This window comes from Chiloscyllium plagiosum, chromosome 36, assembly GCF_004010195.1.
Source record: "Chiloscyllium plagiosum isolate BGI_BamShark_2017 chromosome 36, ASM401019v2, whole genome shotgun sequence".
NCBI lineage: Eukaryota > Metazoa > Chordata > Chondrichthyes > Orectolobiformes > Hemiscylliidae > Chiloscyllium > Chiloscyllium plagiosum.
In genome coordinates this window covers 1,432,672-1,452,380 of record NC_057745.1, presented here as the reverse complement: position 1 = coordinate 1,452,380, position 19,709 = coordinate 1,432,672, and the positions used below count along the sequence as shown (strand labels likewise).

Here is a 19,709-nt window from a genome sequence, read left to right as displayed (position 1 = left end):
CATGCATCTGCCTATCTCTGACCATCACACCCATCATGCATGATTGGTTCATAGGAGCATAATAGCAGTAAGTAAAGTCTCCTATCCAGTGACTTATAACATTCAGCATAAGGAGGGTGAAAATGGAGGAAAAGAGAGGGAACAAAACAATCTTCTGAATCAAACGATTATTGGCAAAACTATATCCAAATTGGAAAGGATAGTATTTAATATAATTAAGAAAGTGGCTAACGAGCCTGATTTAGAAGACAGATTTCTGTGATCAGGTTACTGAGCAGTCCACTATTACCAAATCCTGACAAATGAATGGTTCAGGTGTCCGGCTTACTGTAAACTTGAGAACTTGTTCTTGGCCCAGGTTCAGATAAGGTGTCAGAATACCTTAACTAATCATTCATCTCTATCAGTTTCAGTTATCATTTGCAAAGAAACTTCACACTGCCAAATCCCTTTATAAACCATAGCCTTATCAATTATTCAGGGCCCTTCCAGCACAAAGCCCTATGCTCTGCTACATTTATCAACCAATACTTCCTCATAAATGTGATCAAATATTAAAATTATTTTAAATGTTAGTTCCCTGGTGTAAATGATAATGAGTCAAAATTGTTGTCTTCCAACACAAAGTTGGAATTGAGAAGGTGTGATGCAACTTCCCAGAGATAAAAATGAATATACAGCTTCTTATGGAGAAGATGAAGAGCTGGTGCTCAAAATAAAAAATGAATTTGATTGAGTAAATAAGAACAAACGGATTCCAGTGGTAGAAGAGGCAGTAAGCAGACAGCACAGCTTCAATGTGAACAGCAAAAGAACCGGCGGTGACAGATAGAGCTTATGCTTGAAATGTCGACTCTCCTGCTCCTCAGATGCTGCCTAACCAGCTGTGCTTTCCCAGCACCACACTTTTTGACTCTGATCTCCAGCATCTGCAGTCCTCATTTTTTCCCGGACTTAGTGATTCAAGTTTTATGACAATTCTACTTAGTTTAAAACAGCATATTTCCTTCGAGATTTCTCTACAGGCCCCCAACCTTCAAACTCTTAAAAATGTCAGTTTGACTCAGCGGCAGCACTCCTGCCTCTAGATCAGGGGTCAATCTTTATTTCACAGTTTGAGAATGTAACTTAGGTTGGCAGTGCAGGGTAGCACAAAGGGAGATGGCCCTCTCTTTTGAAGTTGACATTGAATTACAAACCTGTCTACCTGTTCAGGTGAATGTTATGGATCAATTTGAAAAGGAAGGCAGCTGTCCTAGCTGTCAATTCCTCTCCTAACAAAACAGATAAGCTGGTTAGTTTTATTTCCAATACGGGGCACCAAGCCATCTAAAACCTGGAACCCTGTATCCCTCCTGACACCAGTTACATGAGCCATGCTCAGACAACAACTCACCAGAACGAAGGACCCAATACCCAACATGAGCAAAACGAATGTAGTGTACAAAATACCATGCAAGGACTGCACAAAACACTATATAGGACAAACAGGAAGACAGCTAACAATCCGCATACATGAACATCAACTAGCCACGAAACGACACGACCAGCTATCCTTAGTAGCCACAAACGCAGACAACAAGCAACATGAATTCAACTGGGACAACACTACTATCATAGGGCAAGCCAGACAGAGAACAGCCAGGGAATTCCTAGAGGCATGGCATTCATCCACAAACTCCCATCAACAAACACATCGACCTGGACCCAATATACCAACCACTACAGCGGACAGCTGAAACTGACAACCGGAAGCGGCAGGGACAGACCACTATAAACACCGGAGGAAACATCAAAGAAGCGCTTGGCAGGAGGCTCCCAACCACTGATGATGTCGCCTAGCCAGGGGACGAAACGTTTGCAACAAAAACTGCCAGCTCGGCGAAGAGAACCACAACAACGAGCACCCGAGCTACAAATCTTCGCACAAACTTTGAACCAGTTACATGAGCACAGTTAAATGTGCACCTAGTAAGGGTTGAATGCTTTTTTTAAACTAAAGAGTGGTGTTGGAATTTTCTTGGGATCTCTCCTGCCTTATTTTGGAAATTTGATAGATAAGGGAATACTGAAATTGAAATTTCAACTGCCTAAATCAATGGGGAAAGAAAGAAGGAAAGAAAAACAAATAATGTGCATTTCCAAATGTCCTTTTACAAATCCAGAATGCCTCAAAGAACCTTACGGGCAATGAAATATTTCTTAATGTGTGCACTGCTGTAATACATGTGTAATTATAGCCAATTTGCAGACAAACCCCCAGAAACAGTCATGTGATTGTGACCAGATATGACTTTGGTTGAGGGAAAAATATTGACGAAGATTCCAGGAAGAAGGCCCCTACTTTTCTAGAAATGCTACCAAGGCATATTTTATATCCACTTTATATAACTAATGGAGCCTCAGTTAAAAGTCTCAACCAAAGGCAGCCTCTTCAACAAAGGGAGCAATCCGTGGAGAGTTTAGGCTTAACCACCTGGAGTACGACTTAAACCACAATCTTCTAAGAAGCGAAGAAGCTACCCACTGAGTTAGTCTGATGCTAAGGTACAAAGCACCGCAATGACAATGAGGAAAAGGGAGATGTTGAGAGACAATTTTCCAATACTAACCCATAGCTTGTTTACAATGATCAGCTTCTGAACAGGACTGAGTTTCCATTCATACTCTGCCATACTGGGCATGGCATGCACCAGTAAAGCTGTCGGAATGACTTGCAGAATTGAAGGGTTGAGACCAATTACTAATGACCCCAGGTTGCTCAGCAACTCCTCTGTAATCTACAGAGAGAAACAGACTGTGAACAATGCTTCAAATCAAATCCACAAACTGACAGATAGGGCACAAACCAGTTTACTTCAAATCAATGTAATACTTACCGATGCATTTTGAAGTATCTTGTCAGTTATTTCCCTTGCCTGAAATAAATGTTATAAATATTACTGTTTAATTTCTAAGAAATCACTGCGTTGGAGTTGTATTGGAACTGCTGAATCTCATAGTGCTTTAAAGCTTTCTTTCCACAACCCATTGAGAATATAACGTTTTCTTGCCAGCCAATTATTCTCTCCTCACCTGCTCCCTTCCCAACATCATCACAGACCCTATCTTCCCTTCTCCTGTCGCAAGGCAGGAAGTTCATTTTCTCTTGGCTCGCCACCCAAACACAAGTATGAGAACAATAGTTCAAAACAATTTGTTAAAATATACTTGGGTCTCTGTGCAAAACATAAAGAAGCAAAATTAAAGAAAAAAATTACCTGCACAGGAGAAAAAGTCATTGCACTGAGTTCCGGAAGCATTCCTTGTATTTGTGCAGGTTGAAGTTGTTTTATGAAGGACAACCCAAGGATTGGAAGAAGGCCAGCCATACTTAATAATTCATCATGCATCAAGATTTCTTGATTGGTTACACTGGTTGTTCTGACCAAAACCTCTGTGAGCTGTACAAGGGAGGAATAAGATTCCTAACATTATGCAAACAGTTTTAGACTTTTCTAAAAACATTTCCATATACCTCTAAAATACTTCACGGCATGGATTACCACATGTCAGGGGTAACAAAGCATGGTGCAAAATGAGCGACAGGGAAAGTGAAACAAGAGGTGAATGCGATGTTCATTATTCACAAGACTTTTCAATAACTTTCAGAGAAACAGTTCATGGTAAATCACAGAAGAAGTTGTTTTGCTTTTCTTATTGTCCTTTGCTGTAAATCTCATTGTGCTTTCATGCTGACATGAAAGTTAACAAAAATAAAAGCCTCTTCAATATGATGGTGGTAAATAATAAAGGTTTTTGTTAGGTAATGATACATAGGATTATTAATATATAAATCAACACACGGCGTTCACATACACTAAGGTAAAGCCGCCTTAGTTCCAGAGGACCATCAGGCTCTTTGCTCATTACTGATGACTGGTGGTGAATTTAATCTGAGGGTGATCAGGCTGCAAGGTGAGACATGGAAAAGGCAAGACCTTCATGGTAACCTCAGTAGATGTAGAAATTGAACCCACACTGCTGCTTCACCCTGCATTGCAGACCAGGCATCCAGCCAACTGAACTAACCAATCCCTTGTTACAACATGATTAAATTGTGAATGGATAGAATTTGCTGGTTGACAATTGGACATCTCACCATTTTTGAAGATTTACACACTAATCGGGCATTTAAAAGTTTACTGCAGAAAGTTGGGGCTCATAATTAACAGCAATAAGCACTCTTAACACTGAGGTATAAACCTTAGAGGTTTATACAGTCATGAGGGGCATTGGTAAGGTGAATAGGCAAGGTCTTTTCCCCAGAATATAGAAGTCCAGAACTAGAGGGCATAACTTTAAGGGGAGAAGGGAAAGATTTGAAAGGAATCTGAGGGGCAACATTTTCACACAGTGGGTGGTGCGCTTGTAGAACTGCCAGAGGAAGTGGTAGAAGCAGGAACAATTACAACATTTTAAAGACATGGATAGGAAATGATTTGGAGATGCTGGTGTTGGACTGGGGTGTACACAAGTTACAAATCACACAATATCAGGTTATAGTCCAACAGGTTTAATTGGAAGCACACTAGCTTTCGGAGCGCCGCTCCTTCATCAGGTGGTTACGGCGCTCCAAAAGCTAGTGCTTCCAATTAAACCTGTTGGACTATTACCTGATTTGGAGATGCTGATGTTGGACTGGGGTGTACAAAGTTAAAAATCACACAACACCAGGTTATAGTCCAACAGGTTTAATTGGAAGCACACTAGCTTTCAGAGCGATGCTCCTTCATCAGGTGATAGTGGAGGGCTCAATCCTAACACACAGAATTTATAGCAACAATTTACAGTGTGATGTAACTGAAATTATACATTGAAAAACTGATTGTCTGTTAAGCCTTTCATCTGTTAGAATACAGTGATAGTTTCACTTGGTGTTGTGTGATTTGTAACCTTGGATAGGAAAGGCTGAGATGGATATGAGCCAAATACAGGCAAGTGGGAATAATTCAGTTTAGGAAACCTGGTCGGAATGAGGAGTTGGGCTGTGCTGTATGATTTGATGACATGACAAGTGTTAAGGCAATGCCACTACTAAATCTCACTGGCTCAGGAACTGCTAGAGATTTTTAACAAGCAAAATCTATTTTTTCTTCTATTGCATTTCTGGTTCTTTCTTTCTTTGATACCAATCTCGCCCTCTCTGTTGTTCTGATATGACTAATTCACCTGATTTCTTTCTGTTTTGTGACTGTTATTTCTCAAGGAGTAAGATTGATGGCTCCATCATTCACAAAGGTCCCCAATGTCCTGTTGCTCTCGTGGTATAATTATCAGCTCACACTTCTAGCAAGAATATTACCCAGAGTCATAGAGGTGTCCAGCATGGAAACAGACCCTTTCCAACTCGTCCATGCCGACCAGATATCCTACATTAATCTAGTCTCATTTACCAGTACTTGGCCCATATCCTGCTAAACCCTTGTTATTCATATACCTATCCAGAGGCCTTTTAAATGTTGTAATTGTACCAGCCTCTACCACTTCCTCTAGCAGCCCATTCCATACACACACCACCCTCTGGGTGAAAATATTGCCCCTTAGCTCCCTTTTAAATCCTTCACCTCTCATCTTAAATCTATGCCGTCTAGTTTTGGACTCCCCCATCCCAGGGAAAAGACCTTGTCTAATCACCCCTCATGATTTTATAAGTCTATGTAAGGTCACCCATCAGCCTCAGACACTCCAGGGAAAAAAGACCCAGCCGATTCAGCCTCTCCCTTTATCTCAAATCCTCCAACCCTGGCAACATCCTTGTAAACCTCTTCTGAACTCTTTCAAGTTTCATAACATCCTTCCGAAAGGAAGGAGACCAGAATTGCCATGCAATATTCCAAAAGTGGCATAACCAATGTCCTGTACAGCCGCAATATGACCTCTTAAACCCCAGACTCAATGCACAGACCAATAAAGATAAGCACATCAAACGCCTTCTTACTATCCGATCTACCTGCCAATACACTTTTAAGGAACTATGAACCTGCACTGCAAAGTCTCTTTGCTCAGTAACACTCCCCAGAACCTTACCATTAAATGTCTAAGCCCTGCCCTGATTTGCCTTTCAAAAATGCAGCACCTCACATTTATTTAAATTAAACTCAACATGACACTCCTCAGTCCATTGGCCCATCTGATCAAGATCCCATTGTACTCTGAGGTAACCATCTTCGCTGTCCACTACATTTCCAATTCTGATGTCATCTATAAACTTACTAAGCATACCTCCTATGTTCACATCAAAATCATTTATATAAATGATGAAAAGCAGTGGACCCAGCACTGATCCTTGTGCATGCCGTTGGTCACAGGCCTTCAGTTTTAAAAACAACCCTCCACCACCACCCTTTGTCTTCTACCTTCGAGCCACTTCTATATCCAAATTGCTAGTTCTCCCTGTATTCCATGTGATCTAACCTCACTAACCAGTCTACCACGAGGAACCTTGTCGAACACCTTACTGAAGTCCTAAGAGATCATGTTCACCGCCTGCCCTCATCAATCGTCTTTGTTACTTCTTCAAAAAACTCAAATTAGTGAGACATGATATCCCATGCACAATGTCATGTTGACTATCCCTAATCAGTCCTTCTCTTTCCATATATACGCAAACTTTGTCCCTCAGGATTATCTCCAACAATTGGATTAGGGTCTGGACAGGATCTCAATGATAGAGGTTAACTCACCAATTCATTAGGAACAAAGATTTGATCCCCAATGCATTTCAGTATCTGTTTCTTGATGATATCAAACACTTGCAGATTCTGTTTGTAGAATCTTAGGTCCTGAGTAGTTGCAGAACACATCAATCTGCCCAGTCTAAAAATGGGAAAAAAAATACCAGTGAGAGATACCTGTTAAATTAAGAAGGGATGCATCTATTTTTCAATTGTCTGCAACATTTATTTACCCATTCCTTTAAAAGGGAGAATACTTGAATAGGAAGAAATTAAAGAAAATTCAAGGGCTAGGAAAGATCACATAGTCTACTGAAGCTGCTGTGCCTTGTACTTCAAGGTTATGAATCCATACCAATCCAAACTGATCAAGAACATGCATTTAGCCAGGAGTTTCTTCAAGCACTATATGTAACTTTTTAAAAGTTTTAATTTTTTAATTTTTACTAACCTCTAGTTATATTATTCAGTACAAAAGACTGGGAATAGCAAAGAAGAGTTGCAGGAAATAAAAACAAGAGTTAAAAGACAGGGCACCACAGAAGTATGCATCAGAATGACTCCAAGATGCGGTACTGGGGCTGACCACGTCAAGAGCAACACTAGTGAACCAAAGGTTCTGAAGAAGGGCTTATGCCCGAAACGTCGATTCTCCTGCTCCTTGGATGCTGCCTGACCTGCTGCGCTTTTCCAGCAACACATTTTTCAATCAAAGGTAAGGATGCTCAGCTGCTGGACAATCAAAAAGGACATAAAAAGAGTGGAACTCTTTTAGGAGATCCTCAACATGACCCCAGTTCCTTATTTGCGTTCAGTGACAGCACTGCAGCATGGGATGTCCACTGGGAAGCAATCAGATCAGGGATTCAAAGAGCCAAGAAAAAAACTGAAGGCAAACCTGGCACCTGGAATCGACAGGATAGCAACAAAGCAGTATACACATGGTAAGAACACTATCAGAGTTCAGAAGATCAACAAGATAGGGGCAGCATGATGGTTCAGTGGTTAGCACTGCTGCCTCACAGCGCCAGGGACCTGGAGTCGATTCCAGCTTTGAGCGACTGTGTGTGAAGTTTGCACATTTTCCCTATTTCTGCATGGGCTTCTGCCAAATACTCAAGTTTCATTCCACAGTCCAAAGATGTGCAGATTACATGGATTGGCTATGCTAAATTGTCCATTGTGTGCAGGCTAGGTGAATTAGCAGGGTAGAAGCGGAGTCACGGGGATAGGGTAGGAGGCTGAGGCTTGGTTTGTGTGGAATGCTGTTCGGAGGGTCAGTGCAGACCTAATCAACTGAATGGCCTCTTCCCACACTGCAGGGATCCTATGTTTCAGATCTGGACAACGAAGGTCATTTTGAGGTGAAACGTAGTTGTCAATCTGCAAATGGGAATCTCAGTGACTGCAACAACTCAAAGGTTACAACAGCGCTGTCAGTATCTGGATAGATCATCAACAGATTGAAAGCAGAAGCAGACATGCTTCATGAAGAACAGACATGGTTTTGGGATGGCAGATTATACAAGATCTTTATGCTCGGCAACATTACAGTACAATGTCTAGAGTAACAGAAGTGATTAGTTAAAATTAATTTAAATGTGTTTATTAAAACGCTTTCATGCTTTTCCAAGAGAATAAAGCATGTTTTGATTTCATTGGGTGTATATTAGGTGGCGGCATATGGGAGAGGGGATTAACAGTATCTAAATTTTTTTCAGTATTCATGGGAAGTGGATGGTGAGGACTCAGTGTATCTTAACTAAGCCACTCATTGTTTTCTGCGTTCAACAAGGTCCCTCAACTGGATCATCTTGAGCCTGATAGCCTAACCTTGTCTCCTCGCACATTCCTTAGAACCTTACTTATTGATCTTCTCTACAACATTGCCAAAGCTCACACATCCAACTAGCACCTAATTTCCAGCCGAAAATCAGTAAGTCATCAGTAAGTCTCTCAAGTGACTGCATTACTTACGACTCAAACTCAGCAGCTGTCATTGCACTTCCCTCTTTTAAGATGCTATGAATGACAAACCTTTCCTGGACTGTAGTTAAATTATTCATCAACAGCACATTCAATGAGTTGAGTATCTGGGAATACAATAAAAAAAAGATTAAGGAAAGCAGTCAGCTCACTCAGTAGTTCCATATCAGAGAATTGTAACTAGCACAAACAGTCCACATAACAAACTCCATCAGTTAGCAGTCTCATAGACTATGCAAACAAGAGAGTAAATTACTGTTAGGAACTTGACAGCAAATCATTTCCTGACACAAAGATGGGAAAGGGAAGGGATTTGCAGGAAGGTGGGAGCATTTGCATGGTAACATCCCATTCCGGACACTTGAACACAAGATCTAGACAGATGCTACAATGCAGTAATGATGACGTGCTGCACTCTCAAAACACTAAATTTTGGATAAGATCATAAACTTAGGTTTAATCAATCCTCTCAGATGGAGGCAAAGGATCCTGTATTATTGTTCTGAAAAAGTGTAAGGTAATTTGTCACAGTCAAATGATCAATGCATGTTCCTGAAACATTAAAAAATGATATGCTCATGAACAAACATGTCTGAGAGGGTCTTGTGTGCTTCAAACATACCTCTGTACTGCTATCATAGAGTGTCAGAGGATGCCCTAATGTAAACACTGCCACAGAAATTCTCTTTTTATTCCTGTGTTGTAGTACCTGTAGTCGGGTCAGAAGCTGAAATTTTTCAAACGGTAGGTATACCAGCAGGCTACTGACTTGATGCAGGAATTTCAAAGACCATGTGGTGATATTGCTATACTGCCCAGAATCCACTGCCCATTGGGCAAAGGCTCGTCTCTGGTCACTGGACAGTTTTCCAAAGCTTTGATTAACCATGTACAATCTGGAAACATAAAAGAAACTGTAAGGGCAGAGCCTGCTATAATACCCTTTACCAAACAGCAAACTCGACAACAGTTGACCATGCGTGGATTTTATCAAAACAAGTGACTGCATTTGGCTTAAATTGAGAGTACATACCTTTTAAATTGACATTGATATGGCCATCTAACACAAAAGTCATAAAAATTGCATTTGTTGGACGTTCTATGTGAGGCATATTCATTAGGCATGTTCACTCGCTGCGCTGATACAAAGATAAACAATCCTATCTCCGTGAACCTGATAACAGGGTTCGCCTGCGATATTGCTGAAAATGTGTTGCTGGAAAAGCACAGCAGCTCAGGCAGCATCCAAGGAGCAGGAGAATCGACGTTTCGATCATGAGCCCTTCTTCAGGATTCCTGAAGGGATCATGCCCGAAACGTCGATTCTCCTGCTCCTTGGATGCTGCCTGACCTGCTGCGCTTTTCCAGCAACACATTTTCAGCTCTGATCTCCAGCATCTGCAGTCCTCACTTTCTCCTAGCCTGCGATATACATGAGTCTTATTTTCTCTGTAAACTGGAACTCATCAGAATTCATGTGTGTATCTGAGTCTGTTTCCAAGTCCCTGTGTTTGCTGACCTACAATGACTCAGAGGCCAGAATGCCTCAAGTTTTAAAATCATATCCTTCAGGGAATCCTGAGGTACAGGATGTACATGTATTTGGAAAGGTAAACACTGATTAGGGATAGTCAACATGGCTTTGTGCGTGGGAAATCATGTCTCACAAACTTGATTGAGATTTTTGAGGAAGTAACAAAGAGGATTGATGAGGACAGAGCGGTAAATGTGATCAATATGGACTTCAGTAAGGTGTTTGACAAGGTTCTCCATGGGAGACTGATTAGCAAGGTTAGATCTCATTGAATACAGGGAGAACTAGCCATTTGGATACAGAACTGGCTCAAAGGTAGAAGACAGAGGGTGGTGCTGGAGGGTTGTTTTTCAGACTGGAGGCCTGTGACCAGTGGAGTGCCACAAGGATCGGTGCTGGGTCCTCTACTTTTTGTCATTTACATAAATGATTTGGATGCGAGCATAAGAGGTACAGTTAGTAAGTTTGCAGAGGACACCAAAACTGGAGGTGTAGTGGACAGTGAAGAGGGTTACCTCAGATTACAGCAGGATCTTGACTAGATGGGCTAATGGGCTGAGAAGTGGCAGATGGAGTTTAGTTCAGATAAATGTGAGGTGCTGCATTTTGGTAAAGCAAATCTGAGCAGGACTTATGGTAAGGTCCTAGGGAGTGTTGCTGAACATAGAGACCTTAGAGTGCAGGTTCATAGCTCTGTGAAAGTAGAGTCGCAGGTAGATAGGATAGTGAAGGTGGTGTCTGGTATGCTTTCCTTTATTGGTCAGAATAATGAGTACAGGAGTTGGGAGGTCATGTTGCGGCTGTACAGGACATTAGTTACGCCAGTGTTGGAATATTGCGTGGAATTCTGGTCTCCTTCCTATCGGAAAGATGCTGTGAAACTTGAAAGGGTTCGGAAAAGATTTACAAGGATGTTGCCAGGGTTGGAAGATTTGAGCTACGGGAGTTCCTGAACAGACTGGGGCTGTTTTCCCTGGAGCATCAGAGGCTGAGGGGTGACCTTATAGAGGTTTACAAAATTATGAGGGGCATGAATAGGGTAAATAGGTAAAGTCTTTTCTCTGGGGTCGGGGGGTCCAGAACTAGAGGGCATAGGTTTAGGGTGAGAGGGGAAAGATATAAAAGAGACCTATGGGGCAACGTTTTCACACAGAGGATGGTATGTGTATGGAATGAGCTGCCAGAGGAAGTGGTGGAGGCTGGTACAATTGCAACATTTAAGAGGCAGTCGGATGGGTATATGAATAGGAAGGGTTTTAGGGATATGGGCTGGGTGCTGGCAGGTAGGACTAGATTGGGTTGGAATATCTGGTCGGCATGGACGAGTTGGACCGAAGGGTCTGTTTCCATGCTGTACATCTCTATGACTCTATTTCAAATCATTCCATGGCCCCATACTCTCTCTCAATCTCTAACCTCGTTGAGCTACATAACCCTCAGATTTATGTGCTCCTCTAATTGTGACCTCTTGCAAATCCCCAAATTTAATTGTACAAATATAGTGATATAGTATCACAATTATATTTATGATTTTTAACTATTATCAGTCAATGATAATCTTTGTGAACACATAACACCATTGTAACACAAAGAGGAAGATAACAAACAATAAAGAAATGACACAAATAATCAAACACAGATCTTAAGCCGTTGACAGGATGTGCAACGCACACTTGCTCTTTGTCCAAGATTGCTGGAAGAGCTTGGATCTCAGATGCTGACAGAAGTGGTAGGAAATTATCAAACTCTGGAAAGATATTTGGATCGACAAGCAGGATTCTGTTGAAGTAAATAGCCGCCATGACTCGCTTCAAATCATCCTGAATCTGAAATTAAAACCAGAACTCTTAAAGTAAAAATCACTATTTCAGAATCAGAAAAATTAAACATACTTCAAATTGAAAATCAATATTTATATAATGTATAAAATTTTGAAGTTTAAAGATTCCATTGCATGATCTTAATAGATGTCTTTCACTCACTGGGGATCACTCTGCTTTTAAATAACACTTCTCTATCTTGCTTTGCTGAATAACATCACATCTTTTCTCAATCAATGTCAGACAATCCACAAGAGATCTGGGCAGTATAAGGAGCAATGAAGTTGCCATATATAGATAAAACACAGATCCTTAATTGCTACTATATCACAAGTACCACATTTCGAACATTCAGTATTAAGTAATTATATATAAATCATGTAGGTCACCTTTAATGGAAGTAAGTCTACATGGTTGGTGAGGTGAGCCCACCCAGGGGGATATATTGTTAGTCAGAGGAAGTGTTAGGATTCTGCAGTTGCACATGACACTTCAGCAGTTCTACTCACTTAATGTTCATTCTTGATCTTTTTTTATCAACTGGTTTGATATTACCTTTCCATATTAATATGTGCAATTTATATCCAATTAAGTAGGAAGCATTTAATTGCCTCATAACGAATAGTGGCCCTTAACTGAACCTTTGTAAAAGGATCTCTCACAAGGGATCACAAGCCAGGGAAAGGAGATAAGTCAATAGGTGAGTCACCACAAATTCATTCAAGTATCAAAGCTGGTGATACCTTGGGTATCACACCCACCTCTGTATCAGACAGCCAGAGACTTGTCACTCTCAGTACAGCACTGAGAGAATGCAGGATTGTCAGAGTTGGTATCTTTCAAATGATATGTTAAACCAAAGTCCCATCTTCAAGCTCAAGTAGATCCTATGACATTACTAGGAAGAGGAGCAGGGGAGCTATCCCAGATGCATGGCCAATATCCATCCCTCTGCTAACATTATTATAACAGGTAAGGCCATTACTGCATTGTTGGTTCCAGAAGTTGGTTACAAATTACGTGCTACATTTATGTTACAATTCCTATACTTCAAAATTTCATTGGCTACTTCGCACACAAGGACATCACGAAATTGTGAAAAGAGCAGCAAGAATTGCAAATCTCTCCATTTTCAGATTGTATCTTCTTTTCAGCTAGACACAATGGGGCCTAGAGTAGGAGACCACTAACTAAATACTTAAAATGGATTAAAAAAACTCACATATGCTTTGATTCTCTTTAGTAGTGATATTGCAAAAAAGTGTTTTCTGGTTAACTTAATGCTGTGCATGTCAAGAGGTTAATAATAAATGGCATCAAATAACACACCTGCAAACCATTCCAGTTTGTGTTTAAAAGCTGTAGGAGCTGCTTTGCAGCTTGAATGTCGAGTGCAAAAAGCACCCCTTCAAGATCGACCGCAGAAAGTTTCAGATACTCCTGTTTTTGGAGGGCAAGAAAAAAAATCAGTGAGAAACACAACAACAGTAATTTCTATAGGGCTACTACCTGGATAAAAACATACAATTGTATTGGCACTGATTTAGTTCCACTGTGCTGTATGGGTATGTAATATGGAGCATTGCGAGCTATGTATAATGTTTAAATCAAAAGCAGCATAACTAAACTTCCATAGATGGCAAGTTGCTGACATAGAGACAGAGATATTAATTTCTGATTTAGAATTTGCCCACCATTGAGACAACGGCCCATTCGATTCTTAAGGCGCACAAATTCCAACAAGACAAAGACATGAAAAAGAAATACAAGAGGGATTATTACAGATCTCATGATATCCCTTGTAAGGACCAGGAATAACTTATCTAATTGCAGACTTGCAGTTCAGAAGATATTTATGACTGACCACATATACTGGAAGCTCAAAACACAATGCTCACCACTGGAAGATGAAACTGCCTGGCTTCAGGATATAGCCCCTGGAATTGGCTTGGTCCGCTATGACTATAGGATGGGCCTCTGACTTCAGAATCTACCATTTCATTTCAGGATACACAAATAATTACCATGTACAGGGTGCGAGAGGAAACTGAACAACAGAATGAGGGAGGACTTGGCTAAAGTAGACTGGAAACAAAGATTTTATGGTGGGACAGTTGATGAGCAGTGGAGGACTTTCAAAGCAATTTTTCAAAATGCTCAGCCAAAGTATATCCCAGTGAAAAAGAAGGACTGTAAGAAAAAGGGGTGTCTAAGGAAATGAGGGAGGCTATCAAATTGAAAAAGAAGGCATACAAAGTGGCCAGGAATAGCAGGAAACTAGAAGATTGGGAAAACTTTAAAGGTCAACAGAAAGCCACAAAAATAATTACATCGAAAAGTAAGATAGAACATGAGAAAAAACTAGAACAGAATATAAAGTCAGATAGCAAATGTTTCTATAAATATATCAAACGAAAAAGAGTGGCTAAAGTAAAAGCTAGTCCTTTAAAGGTAAGAGTAATAGTAAAAAGGATTACTACTTGTTTGGCAAAAAGTTGCAGCATGCTGCTATGCAGAAGGACTTGGGTGTCTGTGTGTATGAATCACAGAGGGTTGGTCTCCAGGTACAAGTAATTAGGAAGGCAAATGGAATTTTGTCCTTCATTGCTAAAGGGATTGAGTTTAAAAGCAGGGAGGTTATGGTGCAGCTGTACAGGGCACTGATGAGGCCGCTGAGTGCAGGTTTGATCTCTCTACTTGAGAAAGGATGGACTGGCACTAGAGGAGAAGCAGCAGAGGTTCAACTAGGTTGATTTCGGAGCTGAGGGGTATGGCTTATGAGGAGAGACTGAGTAGACTGGGATTATATTCATTGGAATTTAGAAGAATGAGGGGGCATCTTATAGAAATATAAAAATTAACAAAAGGGATAGATAAGATAAAAGTAGAGAGGATGTTTCCACTGGCAGGTGAAACTAGGACAAGGGGGCATAGCCTCAAAATTAAGGGGAGCAGATTTAGGACTGAATTTAAAAACTTCTTCACCCAGAGGGTTGTAAATCTAGGAAATTCCTTGCCCAGTGAAATAGTTGACACTATTTCAGTTAACGCTTTTAAAGCTAAGTTTTTTTTTGGACAATAAAGGAATTAAGGGATACGGTGAGAGCGCGGGTAAGTGGAGCTGAATTGGCAAAAAGATTAGCCATGATCTTAATGAATGTGAAGATGGCCTACTTCTGCACCTAGTTCTTATGTAACGCATCACACATTTGCATCTATACTGTTCCTTATATCTCTTCTGCCCTCTCACACAAGTTCTAGTTGGCCCAATGTCTTAGTAAATAAACGTACAGCTCAGTATGGGACATGGAGGATAGAAACAGGCTATTCCAACCTACTGACCCGAGCTGGTGTGTCTGCTCTGCACTAAACCTGCTCTCAAAGTACTTCGCCTCATCAAATCCAAAGCAAATCAGAGCAGGACTTATGCACTTAATGGTAAAGTCCCAGGGAGTTTTGCTGAACAAAGAGACCTTGGAGTGCAGGTTCATTGTTCCATGAAAGTAGAGGTGCAGGTAGACTGGACAGTGAAGAAAATGTTTGGTATGCCTTCCTTTATTGGTCAGAGCATTGAATATAGAAGTTGGGAGGTCATGTTGTAACATTGGTTAGGCCACTTTTGGAATATTGCATGCAATTCTGGTTTCCTTCCTAATGGAAGGATGATATGAAACTTGAAATGGTTCAGAAAACATTTACAAGAATGTTGCCAGGGTTGGAGGATTTGAGATATACAGAGAGGCTGAATAGGCGGGGGCTGTTTTCCCTGGAGCGTTGGAGACTGAGGGGTGACCTTATAGAGGTTTATAAAAGTATGAGGGGCATGGATAGGATAAATAGACAAGGTCTTCTCCTGGGGGTGGAGGAGTCCAGAACTAGAGGGCAGAGATTTAAGGTGGGAGGGGAAAGATATAAAAGGGACCTAAGGGGCAACAATTTCACACAGAGGGTGGTGCGTGTATGGAATGAGCTGCCACAGGAAGTGGAGGAGGCTGGTACAATTACAGCATTTAAAAGACATCTGGATGGGTATATGAATAGGAAGAGTTTAGAGGAATATGGGCCAAGTCTTGGCAAATGGGACTTGATTAGGTTAGGATATCTAGTTGGCATGGACGAGTTAGACTGAAGGGTCTGTTCCCATGCTGTACATCTCCATGACTTTTCACTTCTCTCTGGCATATTTATCTAGTTTCTTCATAAACATTTATCAGCTTCCAAATGCAAGCTTCCCTCTTTAATGTGGATCATTGTGTTATTCCCATGATATGAGTTGTATTATGTTTGTCATAACTGATACATTACCCTTACTAAGTCCATGCCTGATGATCCTCCTTCCTTCTGCACCAAGTTCAATAGGACAGACTAAAAAAAAAACAGTGTTAATATAAGAGTGCCTATTAACACCACAATGCCTATCAAACAGATCAGATGGAACTTATGTCAGGACTCACAACAGGGTCTATTTTACAACAGTAACCTCCTCCTAATAGCACATTACAGTTTACAAAATCTATTTAGAATGTATCTCCACAAATTATAGCAATAGAACCAATGGCCAAAATTGCAGTATACAATTTCCAGCAAAATCCAGTCAATGGAGGATCATTATGAAATATAAATGGTGCGTAACATCAATTGTAGTCACATAATAGCAGTGAAGTTTTCTGGTGACATTAATATAAAATTACAAGTTCACCCCATATTTGACCAGGAATAGCAATCAGTATATTAGCGAGAAACAGTGGTCCAAGGATTGCTGAGAACACTTCTTCTCTTCCTTGTATGGTGCCCTAGGATCATTTACATCCAATTGTGGTGGCAAACAGCAGAGGGCTTTGGTTTTTCTCCTCTGAAAGACAGTGTCTTCAAAATTGCAGCACTCCCATTTCCTGCAGGCTGGGAAGGTCAAGCTAGATTTGTGCTCAATCTTTGGAGTGAGACCTTCACATGCAACCTTCTAACTCAAACATAACAGCTTAACCCATTGTGTCACTCTCTAAATTTCTTATATTATTGTTTTAAGAGGTTCTAGTTTGACAGATCGACAAATAGTTACTACTTGAACGATATTGAGATTCTTGTAATAATAGTAGATGATCCCAGCTTCATAGCACATGATCGCATTTTACCACTAGATATTATAAAACGGTAGGTGTTGGGCTCTTGTGGCACAGTGGTAGTGTTACTTCCTCTGGGTCAGAAGAGCTAGTCTCAAATCTCACCTGCTCCAGAGGTGTAGCATAACATATCTGAACAAGTCAAATAACTAAAAAGGGAGGAATCAAAGAATATATAATAGGAAATCAAAGTGAAGGAATATAATTTAGTTCCCATGAATACAATTAATATTTTTTATGCCTTACCCCAAAACAGTGGAGCAATTCTTTCTTGATTCTGTAGTTGTTCTCATTCTGCAGGTAGTTTAGAACAGTATGCAGGACACTTCTTTTAGCATTCTGAACAACTTGAAGGAATATAATTCGATCATCTTCCAGAGCCATTAAGACCATGATGATCTTATTTATTGCATTCATAAGACTTACTGTCAGGTCCTCACTAAGTGTGTTATGTAGCATCAGACCAATGTTTTCCAAACCACACATAATCAGAGGCGGAATATCTCCCAATCGGAACTGTTCATATGTGCATAGCTGTGATGCATTCAGAGTGCATGTCCATTGGAGTTGTGAGATGAGATCTTCCATTGGGCAGATCTTGATCTCCATAGAATTGGTAGAGTTATTGATTTCCATGCAGTCCGCCTCAACCCAAGTGTTCTCTGGATCACTGGTCAATGCGTGAAGCACATTGGGATCTTGGCATACATATTTATTGAAATTACTCTGATCATAGTCAAAGCAGAGTGCCACAGTAGTTGGGTCCACCTGTTGTTCCGTCCAGAAAGAATAAATACACATGGCAGCAGGATTTATTCCATCTGCTTCAACATATGAGCAGTAGCTAGGGAGCCAGGTGCTGCTCATATTGATGAGCAAACCCCACAATCGTGTTGAATTGTGACAAGCAGCTTGTACAAAATTGTCGAGGTCATATTGACTACAGAATTCAACAGCAGCAAGATCTATAGAAGAGACATCTATCCACTCTTCATATCTGCAGGATTCATTCTCATCACTTGTATGTGGATTGATTTGGATGTTGCAGTGGGATTTTAACCAGGCATTTTCAGGATACAACAACAACTCACTTAGCAATGCCTTACTGTGACAAACAAATCGAGTGAAATTTGCTTTGTCATTCCTCCAACAAAAATCTACCAGGTAAGGATCAACGTTTTCATGTGTCCACTGACTGTAGTGACAGTAGGTGGCCACATCTGTATCACTACTTGCCAAAATGGACGAATCATTACAAAAGTCAGTCAGCCAAAGATTGAACTCATTCTTCAATAACTCCTGAAGAATTACTGGGTTTTTGCACACATAGATGTTGAACTGCTCCCTATCGGTATTGAAACACACTGCTACCACAGTGCTATCTACTACAGCTGAGTACATCCAATTTTCATAGCGGCAAAGATTTTCCACAGCATTCGTAAGATCTTGTGTGGTTGGGTAGGCAGTGGCATGGGGCAGCACCGTATCACTGCCTTCCTCTGGAATTACACTGGAGACCACTGTGGAATGTGTATTGCTGGCACAGTAGTTGTTCAGCCAGGAGTTTTCAGAATTATTCAGCAGAATTTCCAACAGTGATGGACTGGTGCAAACCATGTGATTAAAAGCAGCTTGATCTGTCTCCTTGCAGAGTGCCACAACAGCAGAGGCCACGGAAAGATCATTCAGCCATGCTTCATAGTCACAACTGTTCTCAGCACTGCAGGCAGACATGAGCCAAGTATTGCCAGGATCCTGCACCAGTTTATTTAGGAGAATTGCATCATTGCAAACTGATTTATTAAAGTTTGTTTGGTCACTCCTCCAACATAACGAAATTATTGATGGATCTATAGGTTTCTCTTCCCACTTGTCATACATGCAGAATTCACTGTTACCACTCAAAATGGAGTAATTATTGCAAAAGTCAGCCAGCCAGAAATTGTTCTTTATGAGCTCCTGAAGTGCTGATAGATCACTGCAAACCACATTGGTGAATTGGTCACCATCATGACTGGCACAAAATGTGATCACTTTATCATCTACCATGGAGAAGTCTGTCCACTCATCATAACGACAGTGGATGTCCACTTCTTTTACAGGAGGGACAATGGTGGCTGGACTGCTAGTGAAGCCAATATAGGCACTGTCACTGACCACCTCAGTCATAAGCATAGGGACAAGCATAGTATTTGAACTGCTATCACAGAAGTCTTTCAGCCAAAAGTGAGCTGGGTTTTTCATGATGCTTTCCAACAGTGACGTATTAGGGCAGACAGTTTTTCTGAATCCAACTTCATCTACAACAGCACAATAACCAAAATCTGTAGAGTTGAACAAATCTCCAGCAACCCAAGAATCATAATTACAAGTCAGATCTTCAATTTGTCTGGTGTCACTTGTAGAAGAAAAAGGCCCCACATTGAGACTTCTTTTCTCACAGTAATCAGCATAGAAGTTTAATCCCTTGGTGAGATACGTATACATAAAATTCACTTTAGTGCAAATTTTATTGACCAGTGGGCCTGACTTG

General features: G+C 40.8%; 1 protein-coding gene across 1 annotated transcript in view; it reads right to left on the bottom strand.

The window, feature by feature from the left end:
• The window catches only part of strc1 (stereocilin 1), a 65,741-nt gene that overhangs the window by 37,956 nt on the left and 8,076 nt on the right, over positions 1 to 19,709 (bottom strand). Inside the window, exons 2-11 of the mRNA XM_043677053.1 lie at positions 17,423 to 19,642; positions 16,362 to 16,421; positions 13,386 to 13,496; positions 11,908 to 12,062; positions 9,412 to 9,598; positions 8,694 to 8,809; positions 6,726 to 6,858; positions 3,261 to 3,443; positions 2,880 to 2,918; positions 2,613 to 2,780 (exon numbers count right to left, since the gene is read on the bottom strand). Coding sequence (XP_043532988.1) covers positions 2,613 to 2,780; positions 2,880 to 2,918; positions 3,261 to 3,443; positions 6,726 to 6,858; positions 8,694 to 8,809; positions 9,412 to 9,598; positions 11,908 to 12,062; positions 13,386 to 13,496; positions 16,362 to 16,421; positions 17,423 to 19,642 — 3,372 coding nt within the window. The remainder of the gene's footprint in view (positions 1 to 2,612; positions 2,781 to 2,879; positions 2,919 to 3,260; positions 3,444 to 6,725; positions 6,859 to 8,693; positions 8,810 to 9,411; positions 9,599 to 11,907; positions 12,063 to 13,385; positions 13,497 to 16,361; positions 16,422 to 17,422; positions 19,643 to 19,709) is intronic.